General features: G+C 44.3%; 1 protein-coding gene across 1 annotated transcript in view; it reads right to left on the minus strand.

The window, feature by feature from the left end:
- TTLL11 (tubulin tyrosine ligase like 11) overlaps positions 1-22,041 on the minus strand; it is a 749,536-nt gene that overhangs the window by 547,584 nt on the left and 179,911 nt on the right. The window contains exon 4 of the mRNA XM_085613706.1: positions 15,853-16,428. Within this exon, the coding sequence (XP_085469832.1) occupies positions 15,853-16,428 (576 nt within the window). The remainder of the gene's footprint in view (positions 1-15,852; positions 16,429-22,041) is intronic.

The raw sequence follows: 22,041 nt of genomic DNA on the forward strand, positions 1-22,041 counted from the left end.
AAGGGCCCACACGCAGGTGGAAACAGTAACGTGTGAAGAACAGCTCTCAAAAGATCAAATCCGCCGACCATTCTATAAGGTTATTTATATAAGATAAATGAACGTTCCAACAGATGACATAATAAACACTAGTCTACCAATGAAATAAAGATATGGAAAAAATATTAGATGATGCGTATATACAAAACAAGCATAGAAGGAAGAGGGAGGGATGAATGTATAGAAGTGAGGTGACAGGTGAAGTTAGGATTGCCACTTTCTTCACATAAAAATACCAGATAATTGTTGAGTTCTGAAATCATGAATGGGCTCTGGAATGGTATTGTTGTAGGTATTTTAACACAAATTTGTGTCCAGTCAAAAATCCTGTGCATTTCCTGTTAACTTAAATAATCGTTTATAAATACATATACATAGGTCTGTGTGCTTGCCGACCTGTGTATGCCTATTTTTGCGCGAGAGAAAGAGGGAGAGAATCGGGAAACTCTCAGGAGATATTTTAAAGGGAATGGGTGGAATGCTTTTGTGTTCATTTCCGCTTGTTTCGCTCTTTATGTGTGTGTGTGCTTCAGAATATATAGTATTTTCCAAACAACAACAAATAACATATGGCATTAAGAAGCAGCAAATATTACAAAACAAGGAAATGTTAACATATCATCCTGTTTGTTTACATTAATGCATTTCTCATGCGTTTTGATATGTGCTGTAACTGGTACAGTAGTCATTATGTATCATCGTATCTTGCCCTTAGCCCCGCCCCTAGCCCCAGCCCTTTTGCCACACCTCTAACTCATTTTAATGAGTACCTGCACTTATTTTTTCTCATTTAAAGCATTGCTTATAGCAAAAGACGAGTCCTGCGCCTGGTTCTCCGGACACTCATCTGCTGTTGTCATTGACTTTCCTGTAGTCGTCTTTAAGTGATTCCTCTCTAGGTGGAGACTATCTTCTGATGTTGGAGGTTTTGTGGTAGAAATGGCATTATACAGTGTGGAGTTTGTCCAGTTGAATGACCATGTTCTCTTTTGCTCTTATATATTTCTAGCCAGTACTTAGCGCTGGTGGCCGGCTGTCCAAAGTGAGATACCGTGTTTGCCAATCGCTATTTCATGTTTAAAAGTCGCAGAGCTTCTATGTAGAGTGTAGACTGAACTAGCATTTAAGTAAACCAGTCGAATTCCACAAGAGCGACGAAGCTACAGTGAAGTGACTGCAAAACCACACTAACAATGCTATTAAGTGAATGTGGCACCACATTGAAATGCATCGAAGTGACTGTAATACAACACTCGAATGCACCAAATTTAATGTGGCAATACCAACAGAAAACAGTGAATTACCCATGGTACAAGTGCACTAAAATAACTGAGGCTTAACACTGAAACACAGCCTGTATCCACCTTCAGTGGAACGCGACTTTGTTTACAACGGTGGCAGGGGTCGCTTCACAAAAAAGACCAACGTTCCTCCGGTTAAAGAGGTGTGATACAGACAGCGCCCCATTTGACACACAGCTGCGTGTCGGATTTTATAGGAAAACAAATGCACGCGATGCAGCATGCACATCCGCTTGTCAGTTTTTCTTTCGCACTTCCGATGCATGCTTTTTTCAAGAGGACATCTATCGAGATGAACTACCCTTTCTGCCAAAACCATTCTTGCATATTGACGTATGTACTCCTGGTATGAAAAACAACACATTTTTATATAATCAATACATAAAATAAGTGCCGTAACGCCATCTAACCACTACAAATAATAGGGGTGGGTGGAATTTGCGTAGTCGCGCTACGCAAAGCTCCGCGAAATGGTAAAAAATCTCTGCGAGCACGCAGAGTTCCACAAACACGCGTAATTGGTTGTTCCGCCCGTTCGTAATGCTTTTTTCCTGTTCGCGAACGCTGTTTGTGTGCTCGGGGGTAAATATCTTGCGAACACGCACTTTGAAAGCGCGAACAAGCAAAAAATTCCACAAAGCCGCGGATCGTGGAATTTTTGGCAATTCCGCATTCTCCGTGGAACGCTAAATTATCCAAATTCCGCATGCGGAACGGAATTTACCACCCAGGCCTAATAAATAACAGGTGTTGCTTTCATCCAATGTTACTGCTCTTGAAAGGATGGAGAGCTGGGCCAACCCGGCAGGGAGTAAAGCCTGCCAAGGCGGCCCTGTAACCTGTTCCTAAATTATATGAAAGCAGCTCTTTCCACAGAACTTGGATTTTAATTCTAGCTGTGCGTGATGTGTACATGTGTTCTTTATTTGGGGGCGATTAAAATCAAATACCTGATGTTAAAATCTGAGAATATTCATTTATACACAATAACACACAGGCATGGTAAGCATAGTAGCCCAGTCAGTGGAAATAAACGAGCCACATTATGTACAGCAACTCTGCTAATAACACATTATCACACATTACGGTAGCACAAGGGTTATTTCTGAAGTTATTGTCACTGCAGCTGAAACGGACATGAGAAAAAAAACTGTTCACAGGTTGCATGTAACAAGGTCTCTCAAGGTGATTGTACATACTATCCACATTTAACCCCTTGCAACCTGGCTTTGGTTAAATGCCTTTTGTCAAAAAGAGCAGACATGGAAAAACACATAGCATACACAAGGCCCGGATTTGCAAAGATGTTGCTTGGGGGTTGCTCGCTTTTTTGACGCAGCCCAAATGCGATTTACAAAATCACAGACATTTCAATTAATGCGAAAATATTGCACATATTGCCTTTGTCAAAAAACAAGTCATAACACTTTTACGGAGTTTCATTAACAAATATTGCACAACTGCTCACCAGGCTAAAATGGACAACAAAAAAACGCATTATTATTCACACAGGCGAAACCTAATGCATTTACTAATGCTTATTCCTATTACCGTCTCGTGACCCACAATGATACATTTATTAGATGACAAGGTGTAGGCCCTGAACGCCTCGTTTTCCTTTGAATATCACTCACATGGACAAGAGGCAGCTACTGCACAGCTTTCCATAGTATGCTTCCTGGTCAACACCCTGCTTAGCACTGCACAGAAAAGCTTCATGAAATGCTGACAGAACATACATCTAAACAAACCAAAGCATATGCAAGCTGAGATGAACCTCCACTCACAACCAGGTAGAAACATGGAGGTGCCAAATGATCACTAAAAGGGATGCTCAAGGTATTACTTTCAATGCTCAAGAGATGTCTTTCCAATAGAGTCATTCTCACCCTAGAGCTCAAGGGCTTGCATGCACTATTGGGGAATTCATAGCAGAGACCAAAGTGGGAAAATGTAAAACCTGCAAATGAAGGCTGGGTAGTGACAATGGTTGTACAGGACCATGCTTCTGCAATATACAGGAGACATTGTCTAAAGTTTGTATAATAGCAGTAGTTCAGACACTCAAATCTAATTCCTGCAGCGAAGCATGCCAGCCCTTCAAGCCCCTCTTCAGTGCTCCTAATGTTATGGCTTAATATAGTCATCAATTGGTTCTCTTTGGATTGTATCACAGGGTGTTAAGAGCCTGTTGTAAGCAATCTCTGGTCTGAGACATTAAGACAGTTGTGCGGCATAAGTAACATCAACACCAAAAGGTCGGTTTTGGGGATGAATCAAGCACTGCAGCGGCAGTGATCTCGGACAGCTAGAGTTTGAACAAAATGGGCGTGTTCTCCTGTTCAAGGTCATTCTGCGACAAGATGTGCATAGATGCACCTAGGATGTGGTCCTATAGTGGTCATTCTGATCCTCAAATAGACATTGGAGTAAACCAACCAGATCACCGTTGATGGAGCCCCCAGAATACTATGGTCCATCTAATCAATTCCAGCAGTATATTCCATTTATGTTTACTAGCCTTTAACCTGCAAAATGTCAAAATAAAATGGAAAAATCTGTAGAGAAAAACAGACCATCTCGAAAGGTAAATTGGTGCAATGAATATAGAAGTTACCTTTTTTCAAACTTTATCTGTTCCAGCATAAAACAATAGAAAAGAAAAAGAAATGAAAGAGGGGCAACATCACTGCAATATAAAAGACATGTGAGCGTCACAGATAATGCAAACCAACGATGATATTATCATGGACATCAAGTATTTGCCAGGCATGAAAATCCCCATAGACTCAGTCACTTAAGTGCATGTTTCTTTTCCGCAGATTTTACACATGCGTGGGAGGAGAAGATCCATTACCATATATGCTCTCCATCAATTACATGACTTCGTCATCAGCCTGCATTTATTACAATAACATTCAAAGTGCACCGCACCAAGCACTATTGCAATGGGACCTGTAATGCTCTGGGCGCTAGGTCCACATGCAGGACAAAAAGACGACACAGAGAACTGGTCAGCCCACTGACCCTTCTATTGACTGGGTCACCTGAGGGGTGACATCAGTGTTGGATGGGTAAATGTAAGGCCAGCCCTCGGGAGTGGCTGGAAACAAACTTCGTGTCCAGCAAGACACTACAGGACCCATATGTATCTAGGCCTAGACCTGGGCGGCATGAGCATTCTGAAGCTGCCTGATTGACGCAGTACTGCAATATCGAAGATGCTTCACCCAGTCGCTGATAGTCGGGAGCGAACCCCTACCCCATCACATTACACACACCTTTTAGCCAGCGGCAGTGCAAGTGAGATGTATGTACACAACAGTACAGAAATATCCTTCACATCTCCAAGCAGGACCACAACTAGGTCAGGCGCTGATATGGATACTGATATGTATCATTCTATCAAGTTCCATTACTGCAGAATTCGTGTAGACGGGGACACCCCTGAGATAAATGCATAAAGTCGTACTTCGACAGAACGTAGGAACTGGACTTCATAATCGGAAGTGAGACGGGTGAGGAGCAGAGCGGAGTTCCTAGAGTCGGGAGGAGACCGGATCGAGAGTGCTGTGAGGAAAGGAGTAGCAAATCCATCGGGCTGATTGAGGAGGACGAAGAAGAAGACACGGAGAAGGTGGCGGCAGGAGTCGTCGACGACTGGAGCCCGGAAGAAGAGAAGAGGGAGCCGGACCCTCTCCGGCACCGTCAACAAGCCAGTCGCACTCCTGGAGGGCTAAACGGGACCTCGGGAGAATAGCTCAGGTCGGGGCTCTGCTCTCGCTCTAGCTGTAACACACATTACTTGGTGGCGGTGTGTGGTACTTGTGCTCCCCCTCTCGACCCTCCCTTGTATCAGATCAACAGTCAAGTCCGTCAGCTAAATCCCCTATATTTTTTTTTTTCTTTTCATGTTCTCGGGTGACAATACCTGAACGGGGACGAAGCCCAGTCCCTACCCTTCCTCTGAGAACAAGGCGGAAGACCATAGGAGAACTTTTTGTGAAGCTGTAAAGAAACAGTCAATAAAAGCCTTTACTTTTGAGTCACTGCCTCTCAGACTCTGCTTACCCATTCACACATGGTGGAGAATGAGGGCAGGATAAGCTCCATTGTACATCCATAATGGAGAACCTAATCCAGCAACTAATACGAGACCAGGAAAAACTCGAATGGGCCGTCAAGAGGCACATGACCTCTGCACAAGCTGATAGGCATTTATTCACCGCCTCCCACAATTAACAGCTTGACACCCTTCTTAAGATGAATGAAAAACAGGACCGGGCCACAGTACATTCCTCTTTTAAGGCAGGGACCCTGAACAGCTTTCCCACTATAGCCCTGCAAAAGTTTGTGCCTGGAGACAACCCAGACGCATTTCTTCTGAACTTTGAGCGAGCAGCCAGGGCCTCATGGTGGCCGGAACAGAAGTGGACCTTCTTCTTAGCCTCCCTGTTGTGTCGTGAAGCCCAAGCCGCATATCAACTCGCTAACCCCACCGGTAATACCTCCTATCGGGAGGTGAAGGAAATCAACCTGGAACACTTAGGGGTAGATGCAGAAGCCTACCGAATACGGTTTTGCAAAGAGAAGGGGTGTCCCGGGGATAGCCCAAAGACCCTGTATTTCAAATTAAAGGCTGCTGCTGACAAATGGTTGAAGCCACAAGAGAGAAGCAAAGAAGAGATACTATCGCTCATATACCTTGAACGATTCATGGAAGCCCTCCCTTTTTCTACCCAAAGGTGGCTCAGACAGCATACTGGTCTCTTCGTAGAGCAGGCAGTGGAAATGGCCACCACATACACCCGGGCACAACCAAAACCAAGTATATGGGAGGCTAAGAAGCATCTACACCCCAGTCCAGGGAAACCAGAAAAGAAACACACAAAACTCCCTAGTGAACCCCTGAAGCCACGCGTGTTTAAACCAGAGATCCCTACTCCAAAAGGGTCCCAGTGTTTCGATTGTGGGACCTGGGGGCATATAGCTCGTTTTTGTTCCCAGAAGAAAAACGTAGACGAACCAATGGATATCAGCTAAGTGACCAAACACGTCCTATACACAGTAGAGATGGCTCCTGCTTCTATGTAAGTCTGGTGATCAATGGGATACATGCAAGAACCCTGCTTGACTCCGGCTGTAGACAGTCGGTTATACAATCCGGATTAGTCAACCCAGAAAACCTTCTCAGCCACAGACAGATACCCATTTGTTGTGTCCATGGAGATGTTAAGGTATATCCTAAGGCTAGGGTGGGAGCAAGGTTACCTGATGGGAAGGAACTATACGTCACTGTAGGAGTCTTGCCCAGGCTCCCTGAGAAACAGATTTTAGGGACTGACAACCCCGAGTTTATGTCACTTCTTGTAAATAAGGTCAATAAATAAATAGGGCAGAGAAGACCCTGTCCTCCTCACACAAGCACCTTGGCAAGGGGACCGACGCTTCAAGTTCACCCAGAAAAACCACTGCATCCTTAAAACAGCCTGGCAACAGGCGTCCTCTTCCCTTTCCACTGCTACTACTTATCCTACATTTCTAATAGAAGAGGACCTCTTCTATAGAAAAGGAAGCGCCTCAGTTCCAAAATAGCTGCTCGTCCCACAGGCATTTAGAGACCAAGTAATGTTTTTCGCACATAGCCACCTCCTGGCTGGCCATACCGAAGCCCAGAAGACCAGTCAAAACATATTAGACCACTTCTATTGGCCGGGTATACATGTTAACATTATGAAGTTTGCCAAGAATGTGAGGTGTGTCAGAGTAAGAATACCTACTGCCCACTGGCTGTCCCTTTACAACCCTTGCCAATCATTGGGAAGCCTTTTGAACGAGTAGGCATGGACCTTATAGGTTCCCTTCCCAGATATCGGGAAGACAATGTCTATGCCCAGGTCATCATTGATTATGCCACCAGATACCCCAAAGCCTTCGCCCTACGAACACTCAATGCCACTTCTATCTGTGAGAAATTACTGGACCTATTTTCCAGAGTGGGGTTTCCTCGGGAGATCCTTACGGATCAGGGTACCCCTTTCGTTTCACGTCTTACGGGCCAGGTTTGTAAATCACTTCAACATCACCCAAATACGAACCTCAGTATACCATCCCCAAACAGACGGGCTGTGCGAAAGGTATAATGGCACCATCAAATTAACACTGAACAAGATGATGACCACGGAAGGGGCTGACTGGGATGCCCTTCTTCCTGTAGCTCTGTTTGTTATTCGTTGTCAGAAGCAGAGTAGCTTAGGGTGTTCCCCATTTGACCTCCTATATGGGAGGCAACCGCGCACCCTCCTTGAAATGACCCGGGAAGCCTGGGAACAGGGAAAACCCGATGAGAAGCGTACCCTTCTCGAGTACACTCAAGGTCTGCGTTCCAGCCTCCATACATTACAAGAGTTCTCCCATGACAACCTAGAAAAGGCCCAGATAAAGCAGCAAACCTTTTATGACAAAGGAAAAAGATGGCGTCATTTACAGGTACATGACTGGGTTTTGGTCCTTCTACCCTCATCCCTTCCTAAGGCGCGAGCAGAATGGAAAGAACCCTATGAAGTGGTGAACAAGATTGGCCTAACCACTTACCGCCTCCGCCTAAGTAAAAAGAAAATCCAAATCTTTCATATTAACCTCCTAAAAAAATGGTTAGGCCCTCTTCCTCAAAACATCCTTCAAGGTACCCAAGGGGACCAGATGAATGTCTCCACACTCTCGGACTTAAACATCAACGACTCTCTCCCCAACACACACACAAAAGCGTTGGAACAAGAATTGTCATCCTTCGCCCCCATACTCACTGACACTCCAGGCCGTACATCCCTGATTGAACACTCCATTCCTTCAGCACCCGGTAAAGTGGTTAGACAACTCCCATACCGTATCCCTGCCGCCCGTAGAAAGGCTATTGAGGATCAGATCAGCAAATTGCTAGCTATGGGTGACATTAGACCCTCTCAGAGTAAATGGTCGTCTCCTAAAGTCATCGTACCCAAACCGGACGGCTCCCTGAGATTTTGCATTGACTTCAGGGCAGTGAACGCCATCACCAAGTTCGATTCATACCCACTGCCGCGGGTTGACGAATTGATCGAACAGCTTAGGGAGGCCCAGTATATCACTACATTGGATCTCACCAAGGAGTATTGGCTGGTGCCCCTCTCCCCAAAGGACCAGGTTAATACCGCATTCATCACTCCCTCAGGACTGTACGAGTTTACTGTCCTCCCTTTTGGCCTCCACGGCACCCCAGCCACTTTCCGACTCATAGACGTGGTTTTACGGGAACACAGAGGTTATTCCTCCGCGTACTTAGATGACATAGTCATCTAGAGTCCTGACTGGGAGACGCATCTGGTACATTGTAAACAAGTACTCCAGGCCCTCAAGAAAGCCGGTCTTCATATCAATTCGAGAAAATCAAGGGTTGGCTACCAGAAGGTCCGCTATTTCGGTTATCTCCTGGGAAATGGTAACATCGCGCCCCAGGAATAGAAAGTCAGGGCCATCACCAATACCCTTTTCCCCACCCACCAAAAGGGAAGTTGGAGCGTTTCTGGGTCTCTTGGGGTACTATTGCTGATTCATTCCCAGATACTCAGCGATAGCATCCCCGTTGACGGATCTCCTTAAAAAGAATGTGGGTGTTAAAGATCTCCTATCCCCCTCTCCCTTAGCCCGACAGACCTTTCACGATCTCAAAGCTGGTATCACCTCTAGTCCTGTTCTGGTATCCCCTGACTTCACAAAGCCATTCATCCTTCAAACTGATTCCTCTGACTTCGGCTTGGGTGCAGTATTGTCCCAGGTGTCGACGGAGGGCCTAGAACGCCAGATATTGTTCATTAGTAGGAAACCTTTTCCCCGCGAGAGGAACTATCCTGTTATCGAAAAAGAATGTCTAGCCGTCAAATGGGTGGTGGATAAACTGCACTACTACCTGGAGGGGAAACACTGTGTGCTGTTTACGGACCATGCCCCCCTCCAATGGTTGAGACAGAATAAGGGGAACAATCCACGTATCCTGAGGTGGTTCCTCTCCTTTCTGCCCTTCTCTTTTGATGTCCGTCACTGGAAGGGCTCTTCCAACGGGAATGCAGATTTCCTTTCAAGGGTTCCCCAGTTCCCCGATCGTGAACTGTCTAGGGGAGGGGATGTGTCATGTGGTTCCATCCCAGGACATGGAAGAGGGCTGTGACAACCTATTTCCACCTTATGTTTCCCCTGTGCTTTATTTGCAGTCTCCCTTGGAAGAGGCCGATAACGACCCCTTTAATTCGCCGTATTTCCTGGAGACCGGCCCATATCACGTGATCACATCACGTGCGCCAATGGACTCCGAACGGAGGAACTGGACTTCATAACTGGAAGCGAGATGGGTGAGTAGCAGAGATGAGTTCCTAGAGTCGGGACGAGACCGGATTGAGAGCACCGTGAGGAAAGGAGTAGCAAATCCATCGCGCTGATTGAGGAGGACGAAGAAGAAGACATGGAGAAGGTGGCGGCAGGAGGAGTCGACGACCAGAGCCCAGAAGAAGAGAAGAGGGAGCCGGACCCTCTCCGGCAACGTCAGCAAGCCAGCCGTGCTCCTGGAGGAGCGTGGCTATAAGAGGTATAGACATATCCAGGGATTATTCGAGAGGGGGAAACCTAGAGATAAGGGACCCCCAGGCAAGGCAGGGGAGGGATAAATGGGACCTCGGGAGAATAGCTCAGGTCGGGGCTCTGCTCTCGCTCTAGCTGTAACGCACATTACTTGGTGGCGGTGTGTGGTGCTGGTGCTCCCCCCTCACGACCCTCCCTTGTATCAGATCAACAGTCAAGCCCGTCAGCAAAATACCCTATATATTTTCTTTTCTTTTCATGTTCTCCAGTGACAATACCTGAATGAGAACGAAGCCCAGTCCCTACCCTTCCTCTGAGAACAAGACAGAAGACCATAGGAGAACTGTTTGTGAAGCTGTAAAGAAACAGTCAATAAAAGCCTTTACTTTTGAGTCACTGCCTCTCAGACTCTGCTTAATCATTCACAGTGTGTAATGAAAGTGTCCTTCAAAAGTAGTGATAGCTAATTGTATAAACCTTGGACAGGTGAGCCAGACCTTTAAATCTCCTTATGCACACGGCTCCCTTGAATTTACTGTTAAATCACTTTTATCAAATGATTTGCATTTCACAGTAAACAGGTGTCTTAGTAGATAATATCATTATTGTCTTTGGAGTCTCTGACAGTTCCATCACTTCTCTCCTCTACAGTTGTGTGTGTACTATAACAAGAAATTATTTGCTTGTTCAGATGCAGAAGCTACTTCTGCTTCAGGTGGGCAGGACAAACGTCATCGTGGAATTATTAGAATTCAGGTGATGATGATGTGTCTAGCATGGGGGCGGAGTTAACTGTGCATAAAGATGGTTGTGTTCTAGTGCAGCTTCATCACCCCCATCAGGGATCCGGTATAATTTGCTGTATGGCAGCCAATTATTGCCTGTTTCCTCCACTGTCGCAGAGGACCCTTGGTGGCCAGCGATAGATGTCTGTTTAAAGAGGAAGTATGATGATGATACCTCTGCTAAGTTTTACCAATATGGCGTTCTGAGGCTCATTAGCATCTTTGTGATCTGGTGTGAGAGAGGCGTTCATTGGACCCAAGGGGGCATCTCCCAGTCAGAAAAAGGGTAGACTTTTGTGGAGTGAAGCGGGAACTGCCTCCAACGCAGAGGTCTTCCTAAGTCCGAAAATTGATCAGAGGAGCCCGGGGTGTGCGAACACTGAGTGCGGCATGTGCTGTGGTAGTGCGAGGGTTTGGGCCTGCCCACCTTCTTCCCCAGAGTAACATTTTGGTACCTCCTGCCTGCTGCTTGTCCAGTTGCCCCCGGCGGGCACTAGACCTAACCACACAAGTGGGTGGGTGGAAGTTTGTGGCTCCCTGCACATTCCATAACTTTTCTTCACAGAAATGTGAAGAAAATGTGTTTCTTTATACAAAGTTTGAGGTTTGCAAGGGATTCTGGGTAACAGAACCTGGTGAGAGCAACACAAGTTACTCCATCCTGGCTTCCCTGTTTGCAAAAATGTACACGTTTACTAGGTTTCTCAAGGTGCCGGCTGAGCTAGGGTCCAAAATCCACAGCTAGGCACATTGCGAAATAAGGTCACCCTACGTATAAAAAACAAAACAAAGTCCCTGATGCCTAGTAGGCTTTCTGCAGAAAGACTGTGGCTAATGTGGTTGGGGACATTAGCATGCCCATTCTGGGCAGACCCCTCCCCTGTATATAGTAAAAACATAATCCCTGGTGCCTTGTGGGCTTTCTGCCCCCCCGGGGGGTGAGGCAGATAAAGGGCTACTGCATTCATCTGCCTCCTGGGGGGGGGGCAGAAAGATTGTGGCTTTGTTTTTGGGGTGGGTGCATTGGCATGCCTATTCTGGGCAGCCCCCACCCCTGCCCCTGAACTATAAAAAAAATCCTGTGTGCTTACTGCCCCACGGTGGGAATGGGGGGGGGGGGGAGATTGGGGGCCTCTGCCCGCATCTGCCCCTCCGGGGGAGGCAGAAAGACTGAATATGCCCATTTAAATATCGGGGGAGCAAAGACCCTTCCCCAAGGAGCCGCTCCCTCTCCCTGGTGCCTAGTGGGCGTTTCCCTGCTCCCAATCGGCTCGTTTCCGGTTCGGTGAAATGATGTCAGAGCTCCATGCACGCTGGTTGTCATTTCACTGAGAAAAAATATCCCTCAGGAGGTTTTCCCCACCTCCTGAGGCAAACAAAAAGGAAATCCCTCTGCTGTTTACAGCAGAGCGATTTAGTGCTAGTGTGCACATGACGGAATGAGAATGGAAAGGGTTAAAACCCTATCCCTCATTCATCCCACCTCCAAGTACCCATGACCCTCATCTTAGTGGACTGTGAGAAGGTTTTGTTTCAGTTTGATAGGAATATCTCTTTGAGGTCCTTGCATTGGTCCTAAATTCCTATTCCATAATCAGTTGAGGGGCCCGCTTTTAATTCATCAGCTTCCTATATTACATGTAGCCAACTGAGAAGAGGAAATGGCAGGGTCCCCTTGCTGTTCACCTTAGCCATGAAACCTCTGGCATGATTCCTCAGAGGGAACCAGGCTATAATGGGGTGCACAGGAGGATGGGATTGAAGACGAGGTCTCATTTTATAAAGACACCTGCTGATCTATCTGAGTGATCCCCAGAGCTCAGGCTCACAAGTGCTCAGAATTCTCTATCACCTAAGACAAGTCTATAACCTTGAAATTAACTGGTCAAAATTATTTGCTTTGAGACTGTGTGAAGACTGTCTGCTGCTCAGAACTGATGGTGGTTTTGGAGGGTTTTCAGTGTCTGGGAGTATATGTGACATTGTCAACATCGAAGATATCAGAATAAGAACATCCACCACCCTTGGAAACCCTACAGAGAGACTTGAACCATTGGGCCCCTCTACCTTTATCTATAATCGAACAAGCAGCCATCACCAAAATAGATGTGTGCCCAAGTAACCATGCATATCAAAATGACCCTTTCCATAGGCCACCATGCCATCTTTCTTAAATGCTTCTCTCCCAAATTTTCTTTGGCAAAACAAGACTTTAATAATGTGAACGGCAAAGTTCTTCAGAAACCCTTTTTAATATGGGCTTGAGCACGACGGACACTACTTCTTACTATAGACCCTCTTATTTAATAGTCATTAATGACTGGGTTTATGGCCTTGGGAGGAATGCTTGCAATTTCTCTAACCACTGGCAATCGCTCGGGTACCATCCCAACCCATTGTTCTTTTGCTCACCATGACACCTCAGTTTGGACCGAGCTGTATACAAATCAGTCTTGACCCTGCTCCTCATTGGAACAGTCCATCCGGAACTGCCAGGCCAGGTCCTCCCAAAAGATGTGTGCAGAGTGTTCTATCAAACCACTATCACCCACTTACATCATTCATTCACATCAAATGGAACATAATTCAACCTCATTCTGCCACTACCCCCAAACTGGAGTCCAGTCCCAATGATTGTTGTGGAGAAGTAGCACATTCTAAACTCAACACAAAGTGCTATCACTGCAGGTCTCTCAAACAAAGACCATGTTTTCTAAAATGATGAGAACATAATATAAAAATATAATATTATGCTCTAAAGAACAGGTGCAATAGGCAGAACAGTAGTCAAAATACAATTAAGAAGACCGTTGTAACAATAAATAAATGAATCCCATACTATTAATAAAAGAGAAGAAAAAGTAATTAATTTCTTCAAGGCGGTTCAAAATTTTCAGAAGTAATACGTGAAACATTTTTCCGGACCATCCGATCTAAGTATAAGGTGAGGGGCAACCAGAATAGAACTCTATTAAGCGTGAGTTTACATGAGAAAGCAAAGGCGATATCAAGCCTGTGAAAGTGACAGAGAGAATTCCACCAGCAGCGGATGGATAGTTTTGTGAGACATTTCCAGTTAGAGGAGATGTGTTGAAATGCTAAAGCAAGCATGAGATCAAAAAGACCACGAGAGTGTAGAGGAAGATCTAGAGAGTCAGATAAACTACCTAGGAAAAGGGTAGAAAGTGAGAATTGGGAAGAGAGAGTAAATATGCGAGACATGTAAAGCCAAACACCACTCCAGAAACAAGAAACAGAAGGACATCGGAATAGAAGATGCAAAAGGTTAGCGTTAGGGGCAGAACAGGTCCAACAACTAGAATCAGAAGAGGAAGAAAAACGAGCAAAAGAAAGTGGAGAGAAATATAGTCTATGGTACAAGTAAAACAAAGATTGAGTGAGAGAGGCAGAACGAGAGATTTTTAAAGACCTGGACCAAAGTTTATCCCAAAGGGCAACGGACCAAACACAGCCCAAATCCGCCTCCCAAGCTAGCTCCAACTTAGATTTGACTCGATCCGGATTAGGAGAGGAAAAGAACTTGTAAATAAGGGAGGCTTTGGGAAGAGTTGAAAGAATTTGAAGAAAAGGAGCTTGGGAGATAGAGGAGGGAGAGGCAGGAAGAGAATAAAAAATATCAAGGATAAGAGCCATTAAAGAAACAAATTTATGAAAAAAGGAACGAGGACAGCGAAAGGACAACTGAAATTGGGGAAAGGTACAGGGAGAGGTTTTATCAAAAAACTGATGGACCCATATGATGCCCAAAGAACTCCAAGACTTCCAAAAGATGGGCCTATTGTTTATAAGGATGTGCGAATTATACCAGACAGTGGACCCCCAAAAAGATTCCTGAGTAATAGGCATAGGATGTAAAAAAGGTTTTAAAAGAGAAGAAGTGTGTTTAAATAAAGGAAATGAGGAGTACGGGGATTTGGCAGAGAAACCTAGGAGTTCTTCAAACAATCAGATCTTCTAAACAAACCTGACTTCTGCCTGATATCCGATTTTGCTTCCACATCAGTGATACAAGTAATAAAAAATAAAACTCTCAAGGATGCGTAACCATAGAGCCCCTTATCACAGAACACAAGAAAACCCCAAAGTAATAATTTCAAATAAGCCAACCTTGGGTTTGCCGACTCAGGGCCAAGGCAATTAGTCTTTATGTCACAGTCTTCTAGACTCTACTCAACCTTCTTCTCCTGCTGAAGAACTCTGAATAACCCTCAGCCCCAATGTCATGCACTCTACTACTAAGGTAGAGATAGTCCATTATTATCAGGTCCTAACTTGCAGTCATCCATTTCACCGAGACCTATGCTCCTCTATGTTGTTTTGTCCTCCTGTATGGTGTTTATTGTAAGTACCTTACTGACACCAGGGCTTTGTTCACACTTTATAGTTCATTAAATAATATTGCTAATGGAAAGCCTCTAGTGGAGGAACAAATTCCCATGGTGGTCTGTAACCATGATCTACAGGCCAGTGGGTCCCCCAAAGAGAAATGTACTTCTACAAAGTTAGTGAGTAATGTAAAAAAAAAAAGGTCCACTGAACTACTAGTGCAGAGAGAAAATGCTACAAACAAAAATTGACTTTCAGTGGAATGTGTAGGAGCATGACGTTGGAAATCTAAAGTCAGTAAGTGAAGAGTAATTATAGCGCTACTTTTATGATTTATACTGTGAACTAAGATATTAAGTGAGCAATGTTTCATACTTCTAATAAACTACTAATGAATACATCAGAAGCTCAATGCCATATAGTCATTTCATATAAGAGCAAACATTGTATGTACTATCCCCTGTCACAACAGGCACGGTGTGATGAATAGATCCATCCGCCAGACCTTACTACAACGTGTATTAAGATGTGCTGATTGAATTTTGCGATAAAAATGTTGCTACGTGGCTAATCGTCGGTGTAGCACTAAAGCCCACAATTCCAATAACTGTGTTGATTCAACTGAGAACACACTGAGCTATACTTACAAGAAAACAAGAAAATTACAAACAAGCATTGCATTGCATGCAATGTCACACCGTTAAACAATTCAAGTACCATTGGTCACGTCACACTGTTAAACAATTCAGAGACAAAGAAACCAGACTTACTTGGAAGCATGTTGGCCCAGGTTTTCCTGGTGGGATATCAGACTGGTAGTAAACCTTGAGTTCAGGAATCAGTGCAATAACAGTCTTGATTACCAGTGAAATGATATCTGACCATACTTTCTTGATGTCTACCCCTTTTGAAGAGAGTCGGTAAAGAATGCTGGAGAGAGTCCTTTTGCTGCCAGTGTGGGCATTGTCAGAGTGGATGAAGTTCCCACTGTGGACGTTAAGGGAATAGTTGGTTAAGTGCATAAATACGTGGTGCAGATTTTTGTGGTTCGGCTCTTGATATGGCTCTGTGCAAAACCTAGAGAGTCCATCTTTGGCTATATAGATTTCGAGTGGCTCTAAAGACTTTAGTAAGACATAGAGACGTATGTCAAATTTCAGCTTGTCAATGAGCAGTGGCTTGCTGATATATTCCTGGACCACGGATGGTCTGCTCTGAATGCTTCCCATCATCCTGATGTCTACTGGATCTTTAATGAGGTAGATTCCATCGCCTTGACTTCCACCGTCTGGTTTCACAATGAAAGTGGGCTTCCACGACGGGTCTTTGTCTTTCACCATGCTTACCTTGGGAAGAGAAGGCAAGATATTAGGCGTTGATGCCTTTTACAGTTTAAATTATGCAAACAAATTCAAACTTATCTGTAAGCTAGAAGGAATTCATGTTGGTGAGTTTGACAGACACAAGGACATGTTCCTTGTGTTAAAATTACCAGGTAAATTTATTTGCCCCAAAGAGGAGCCGAGTGAAACACTTGGACCTGCAGTAATGGTATGCGTTAGCCGAATAACAGGGGCAGTGGAAGTCATCGCTCAGCAGTTTCACAACTCAGTAGGCAGGATTAAAGCGGAGTCCGCCTATGCGGTGACGGATTATCATTGAGCAAGGAGTAAAAGTTGAGGGAGATCGGAATCAGGGCTTGCCAATCGAACTTTAATTTCAAATCAACAACTCATTTCGCAGCGGTGTCAAACAACTTGGAATCTGAACATGAAAAGGAGCACATCAATATCCGTCAAATTAGTTCGCTATCCATACTTCTAGTTTAATTAGCATTAACCACAGTGCACTGCAACAGCAATACAAATATGTATGCGTACATCACATTTTGCTATATGAATAGAGTTAAGGTTGACGGGTGTAGAGAGGAGAGACACATGCCCAAAACATATGAAATCCAAGAAAACATGAAAACTACAATTTAGGATAGTACCACGATCTTACTTCACGCACGCAACACAAATAATCTTATGTCCTTCCTCCACGCTCATTTGCAGATGAAATGCCAGTCGTGTACCAAGTGAGTAGTTCGATGTGCAAGATTTTCCTGATTCTGTATGTAGTAGCAGTGAGTCTAAATATATATATGGTCACTGTATGTTTGTTTTTCATGTATAACGATATTGACAATATACAAGGGTTTAATGTTGAGGACATAATGTATAAATGAAAGAATATATCAAAATACACACAGACACACGCCACTCTGTCACAGTGGCACAGGAATTAATTCAAAAGGTAGTTGGAAGTCAGATGACAAGCCATCACCCATAGACATAGAAGGATTGCCACTGAATTACCATAATTCAGAAACAATGCAAAAAGCCAGACAAACACCTCACCACCAGAAAGGGAAGTAGTGTGCCCAAGTCTCTTGCCCATAGGAAAGCAGAAAGAACCCTTGAGTTCCTGTTTTTGACAGCACTGTGCGCGAATGCCCCTAAACACAGCACAGGACAACATGGGAATAACATAGTAACTTGTGCAAGTGTTTAGTTTCAAAGCATATCACCACAAAGAAATGTGTTTACTTTCTTTATTTTTGATTAATAATGGTGGTACCGTCAAATAATCTACAAAATGAGCTAACATCAGCAACATCACCATAAATATGTGCAAAACGTTATTGACCTCTCATGGATAAATACTTCTTTCACGTTATAACAATGTGGATAAAAGAACTCCAACTATTCTAAAATATGCATCCGTTTTTTCCCCATCTGTACCATTACAGCTCTTAGGTGCAACATGCTGGGGCTGAGACCTTTGGGGACACAATTTGTGCGTTAGGTTAAAAATCTAAATTCATCATGAACACCCGAAGAATTGCCTTAGGGTGGTATATTTTTACATTTAGAGGTCTGTTAGAAAAAATGAAACAAGTCCATATTTCATTCTCTTAAAAATGCATGAGATGTGGGAATGAAAATCCATATCAGGATAAAATGAAAACATCAAGAGAGGACAAATGGAGCAAGGGCATGAGAAACTAATACGAGATATTCTCTTTAATGGATCTTGTACAGGTATTGTTTATTCCCTCTTCCTGAATATGATCTACATGTACATTGTGCGCACCACCATTATCATACCACTGTGGCGCTGTCATGATCTGGGTGCCCTTTACATACAGTTCTGAATTTCAATCGATCTGGTGTGTATGATAATTGGGTTTCAGTTATCTCATGTGAAAGTAAAATGATTTGAATCCAAACAAAAGATGTTTTAGTATGCTCGGTGCATGCAAGCGTGCGTCAAAATATTTTATAGTTCTTTTTTTGCTGTTGTTGATCTGGGTGGTACATTTGCTTTATGCCTAGGCACTGGTTGCTAATTATATTAGTATATTGCTATGTGGTAAAAGTGAGTAAATGTTATGGCTGTAGGGACATGAAGTGGGCATGAGGAAGGAGGAGCTCTGTCTAGCATGTTCCATTTGAGAAAGTCAAATAAGGGGTGCAACTGCAAATGTGTTGTGTGATGGATATTGTTGAATGGGTTTTGCAGCTGGGTGTCTGATGACAGCCTTTTATGACCCACATTGTGGCTTATCATACGTGTGTTGGGTTCTGGTGGTAAGGTTAATCTCCCCTGCTGGCCAGAGGATTAAGGAACACAGGTTAATCTTACACATTTGTACAGCTTTACCAAATCCAAGAAAGTGCAAAATTCTAGGCAGATCTGAAAACCCCAGATATATTTGGCTTCGGTATAATTGAGGGACATGAACGTTTGTGCTCCATGTCAAAGGATTCAGTTCCCCAATTCCCTCACAATCTTTTCTTCTGACCTTATCACATCCCTTCATACCAGGAGAGGAGGCTCCCACAAAGTACCCAGTTCCGAATATACTAATGCCACTTTTATATAGACGACCCAGTTCTTCAACTTTACCACATTTCAATGACTTCCTTATACCAAACCTGGGCTTGGTGCAGAGGCAGATCCAAACTCAAGCGGCTTCAGTGCTACTGTCTCCTTTATTAGAACAATACATGTCTCTGTGACGGCATGCCAAGAGCCCCAACCCCCACTGACGGGGTGCCATTTGCCATTATTCCAGGAGCCGTATGCCACAATACCCCACGTCACATGCCGTGGGGGAGATAACAGGATCCACCCTGCCGATCGTGTCTTCACTCTGCTAACCCAAAACTAGCGATCAACGTAACCTACAGAGGCTCTAATAGGAAGAAATCTGTATTGTTCTGACCAACCGCAACCCGTGCAGTTAAGAGCAGTGGGGCGGTTGGGCCGGGTGGAGGGGGATTTCAACGGAAGATGACAAGAGAAAATTAATTAGTTATTTCATTTTCCCTCGTCATCGTCCGTTGAAATCCCCCCACCACCCGGCCCCACCGCTCTTACCTGCACAGGCCGTGGCTGGTTCTGCTCTTCCTAAAGGGTAAGGAGTCCACAATCTCTTCATACCCTTGGACTTCCTAAAAGGTCATTGCTGTCATGGGTGTAAATAGAAAATGGTCTATGGGTGATCCTTGTTATGTCACTCGTGTTACTCTCATAACTGAACATTACAGCCTTTTACAGGGAGCAGGGATGCTGATGCGGTTTACACTATCTTCTAGGGAAGGAAGACACCACTGCAAAAGATAACCTTTCTTTCAGTGCTACTGGCCCATGCCTTGCAAAACTGTAGGGTGGAACATAAGAAAGGCATTAGTCAGTAATGGAAGCCTATCCCCTACTTTTGAGATCGCAACAGGTCCAAGGCAGAATTACAGAGACTGAATTGTTGGATAAGTTGAGAGGGATCCGACTACCATATTTAACCAAAAAGCAATGTCCTTGTGGTGGTAAAATATGCCTGGGATTGTGGAACGCGTGAGTCCAGCTGTAGTATAAACTCTACATTGTTTTTGGTGAAAGTGTCCAGGAAAATCATAAGAAAGCTTTGGTGCAGGCACATGACACTTGAAAAAGGGCCACTGCACCGATTGATATTAGAGCTCTTTACATAGAACGCGTGAAGAAAACAAATAAGAGATATTTGTACAAGAGCAGCAACTGGTGTGGAGAACATTGGAAGAAACATGTGGGGTAAATAAGGAGGTCCTGGGAAGAGAGCTGATGGGAAAAAAGGAAGGATGAATGGGAAGACGGGGCCTATGCGGGATATTTGAGAGTCCGACGGGTAGTGATAACTAAAGTCTCTCAGATGAGGATTCATGCCCAATAAGTTTGCAAACAGCCAAAAGGTGAGTGAGTGCCCGGCCTGGTGGCTATCAGTTATTCATGGAATGACTATTAATAGGAGTTGCACTAGCGAGGACATAAAAAGTTCTTAGACGCCTCTTACAAAAGGTAAGGAAAAAGAATCCATCATATAAGGAAATAACCAATGTAGTCTCACTTAGGAACCCCCTCAATCGAACATGAAAGGGTGTATCACTCCATTCCACGCAATCCATTACATGCATGCACAAGGTCAATTTGCTACCTTTGGAGAAGAGAAAAAGTCTTATGGATGGGAACAGCAACTTCTTCTTTGGCCAAGTGATGACTTTATAGTGGTGTGACCACATCACTTCCACCTGCCAGCCCTACTCATTTATCACCCTTAGGCACCCTTGGTCTGCTTTTGTCTAAGCAATAAAGTTATCCTTGCTTAACCATTTTAGGTTCAGTCTAATGCTAGTGCTACTGAACCAGAGCGACACACTCCCAGCAGTACCTTTCCTTCACCTCTATGGCTTGTTCACGTGCTCAAATTTGATTTTGCGACCAGATGTATCAAATACCACAATGGATGTCAAGAGTGTAATATACTCTAGCAACACATTATTCTCCGAGTACTGTTTTGTCACCAAAAAAGGTAACACGTCTGGAAATGCCAAAAACGATTTCTTCTCTCAGTCTCTGGAAAGTATTCCTTTATTTTAGTAGCTCTTCCTTTTATAGGTCTGTAGTCTTTGAGATACAAACACATAAATACATCCATACAAAGTCCTTACACCAGGGCTCTCTAAAGTACAGGTCTTCTCGTTCGTCTGTGACCTTTCTGATAATTTGTCACTTTCAAACTCTGAACTTTGCAGAAAAGTAGGTGTGTTCTCCTCAGTTCTCACTTTTTAAATAACATTCCTCTTCCATCTATTCTGGGGGTTGTTCTTGGAAGATGGTAGGATCCTCCTCTTTCCAGTCCTCAAAAGAGGGAGTAATACTAAGCCTGGACGTAGAGCATGCAAATCACCTCTTCCATCCTTTCCATTTCTAGATCACATATTTTCCCTAAGGAGAAATATACCTTTTCCTCTTCTCCTTTCCCCCCCGTTTTCCCAGATACATACCCCTTGTTCTGTCCCTCTCTACTCATCACCACTTTCCTGAAAAGATGCAGTAAAGGTCAGTCTGGCCCTAGAACCAGGAAATCTCGGTTTCTTTGAACATTTGCTCTTTACGTAGAGAAGACAGGTAAGTGGATGTGGTCAAGTATTTTTTCTTGTTATTTGATAGGTAACTATGGTTACACTGAGACCTGTCAAGAGGGAATTGCATTTTCTTTTTGGCAGTTAGCCCGTATCCTATTATTTCCGATAAGCTACTCCTAATAGACCCAGGTGTTCTCACATGGTGGCCTTCATGAACCTTTGTGCTTCGCCTTATCAGTGTTATCCACCATGACTTTGCACACACCTCGCTCCTCTCCAGTACCCCTGTCACCCCTAACAACAAACACAGGTGCTCCCAGCCATTGAGAGACTCCACAGTGGACATGGGAGACACGCCTCCTCTTTCTCCCTCTCCTGCAGTCCGTGATGCGCCAATTCGTAGGTGAGCTGCAACCAAGTCACCAGTAGATCCACATGGTGTGGAAGTCTCTTCAGACCGCTCCCACACCAGTTTCTGTCCTAGTCAAGCACTCTGAGTCTGGGTCATAT

This window comes from Triturus cristatus, chromosome 1_2 (genome assembly GCF_964204655.1).
Source record: "Triturus cristatus chromosome 1_2, aTriCri1.1, whole genome shotgun sequence".
NCBI classification, from domain to species: Eukaryota; Metazoa; Chordata; class Amphibia; order Caudata; family Salamandridae; genus Triturus; species Triturus cristatus.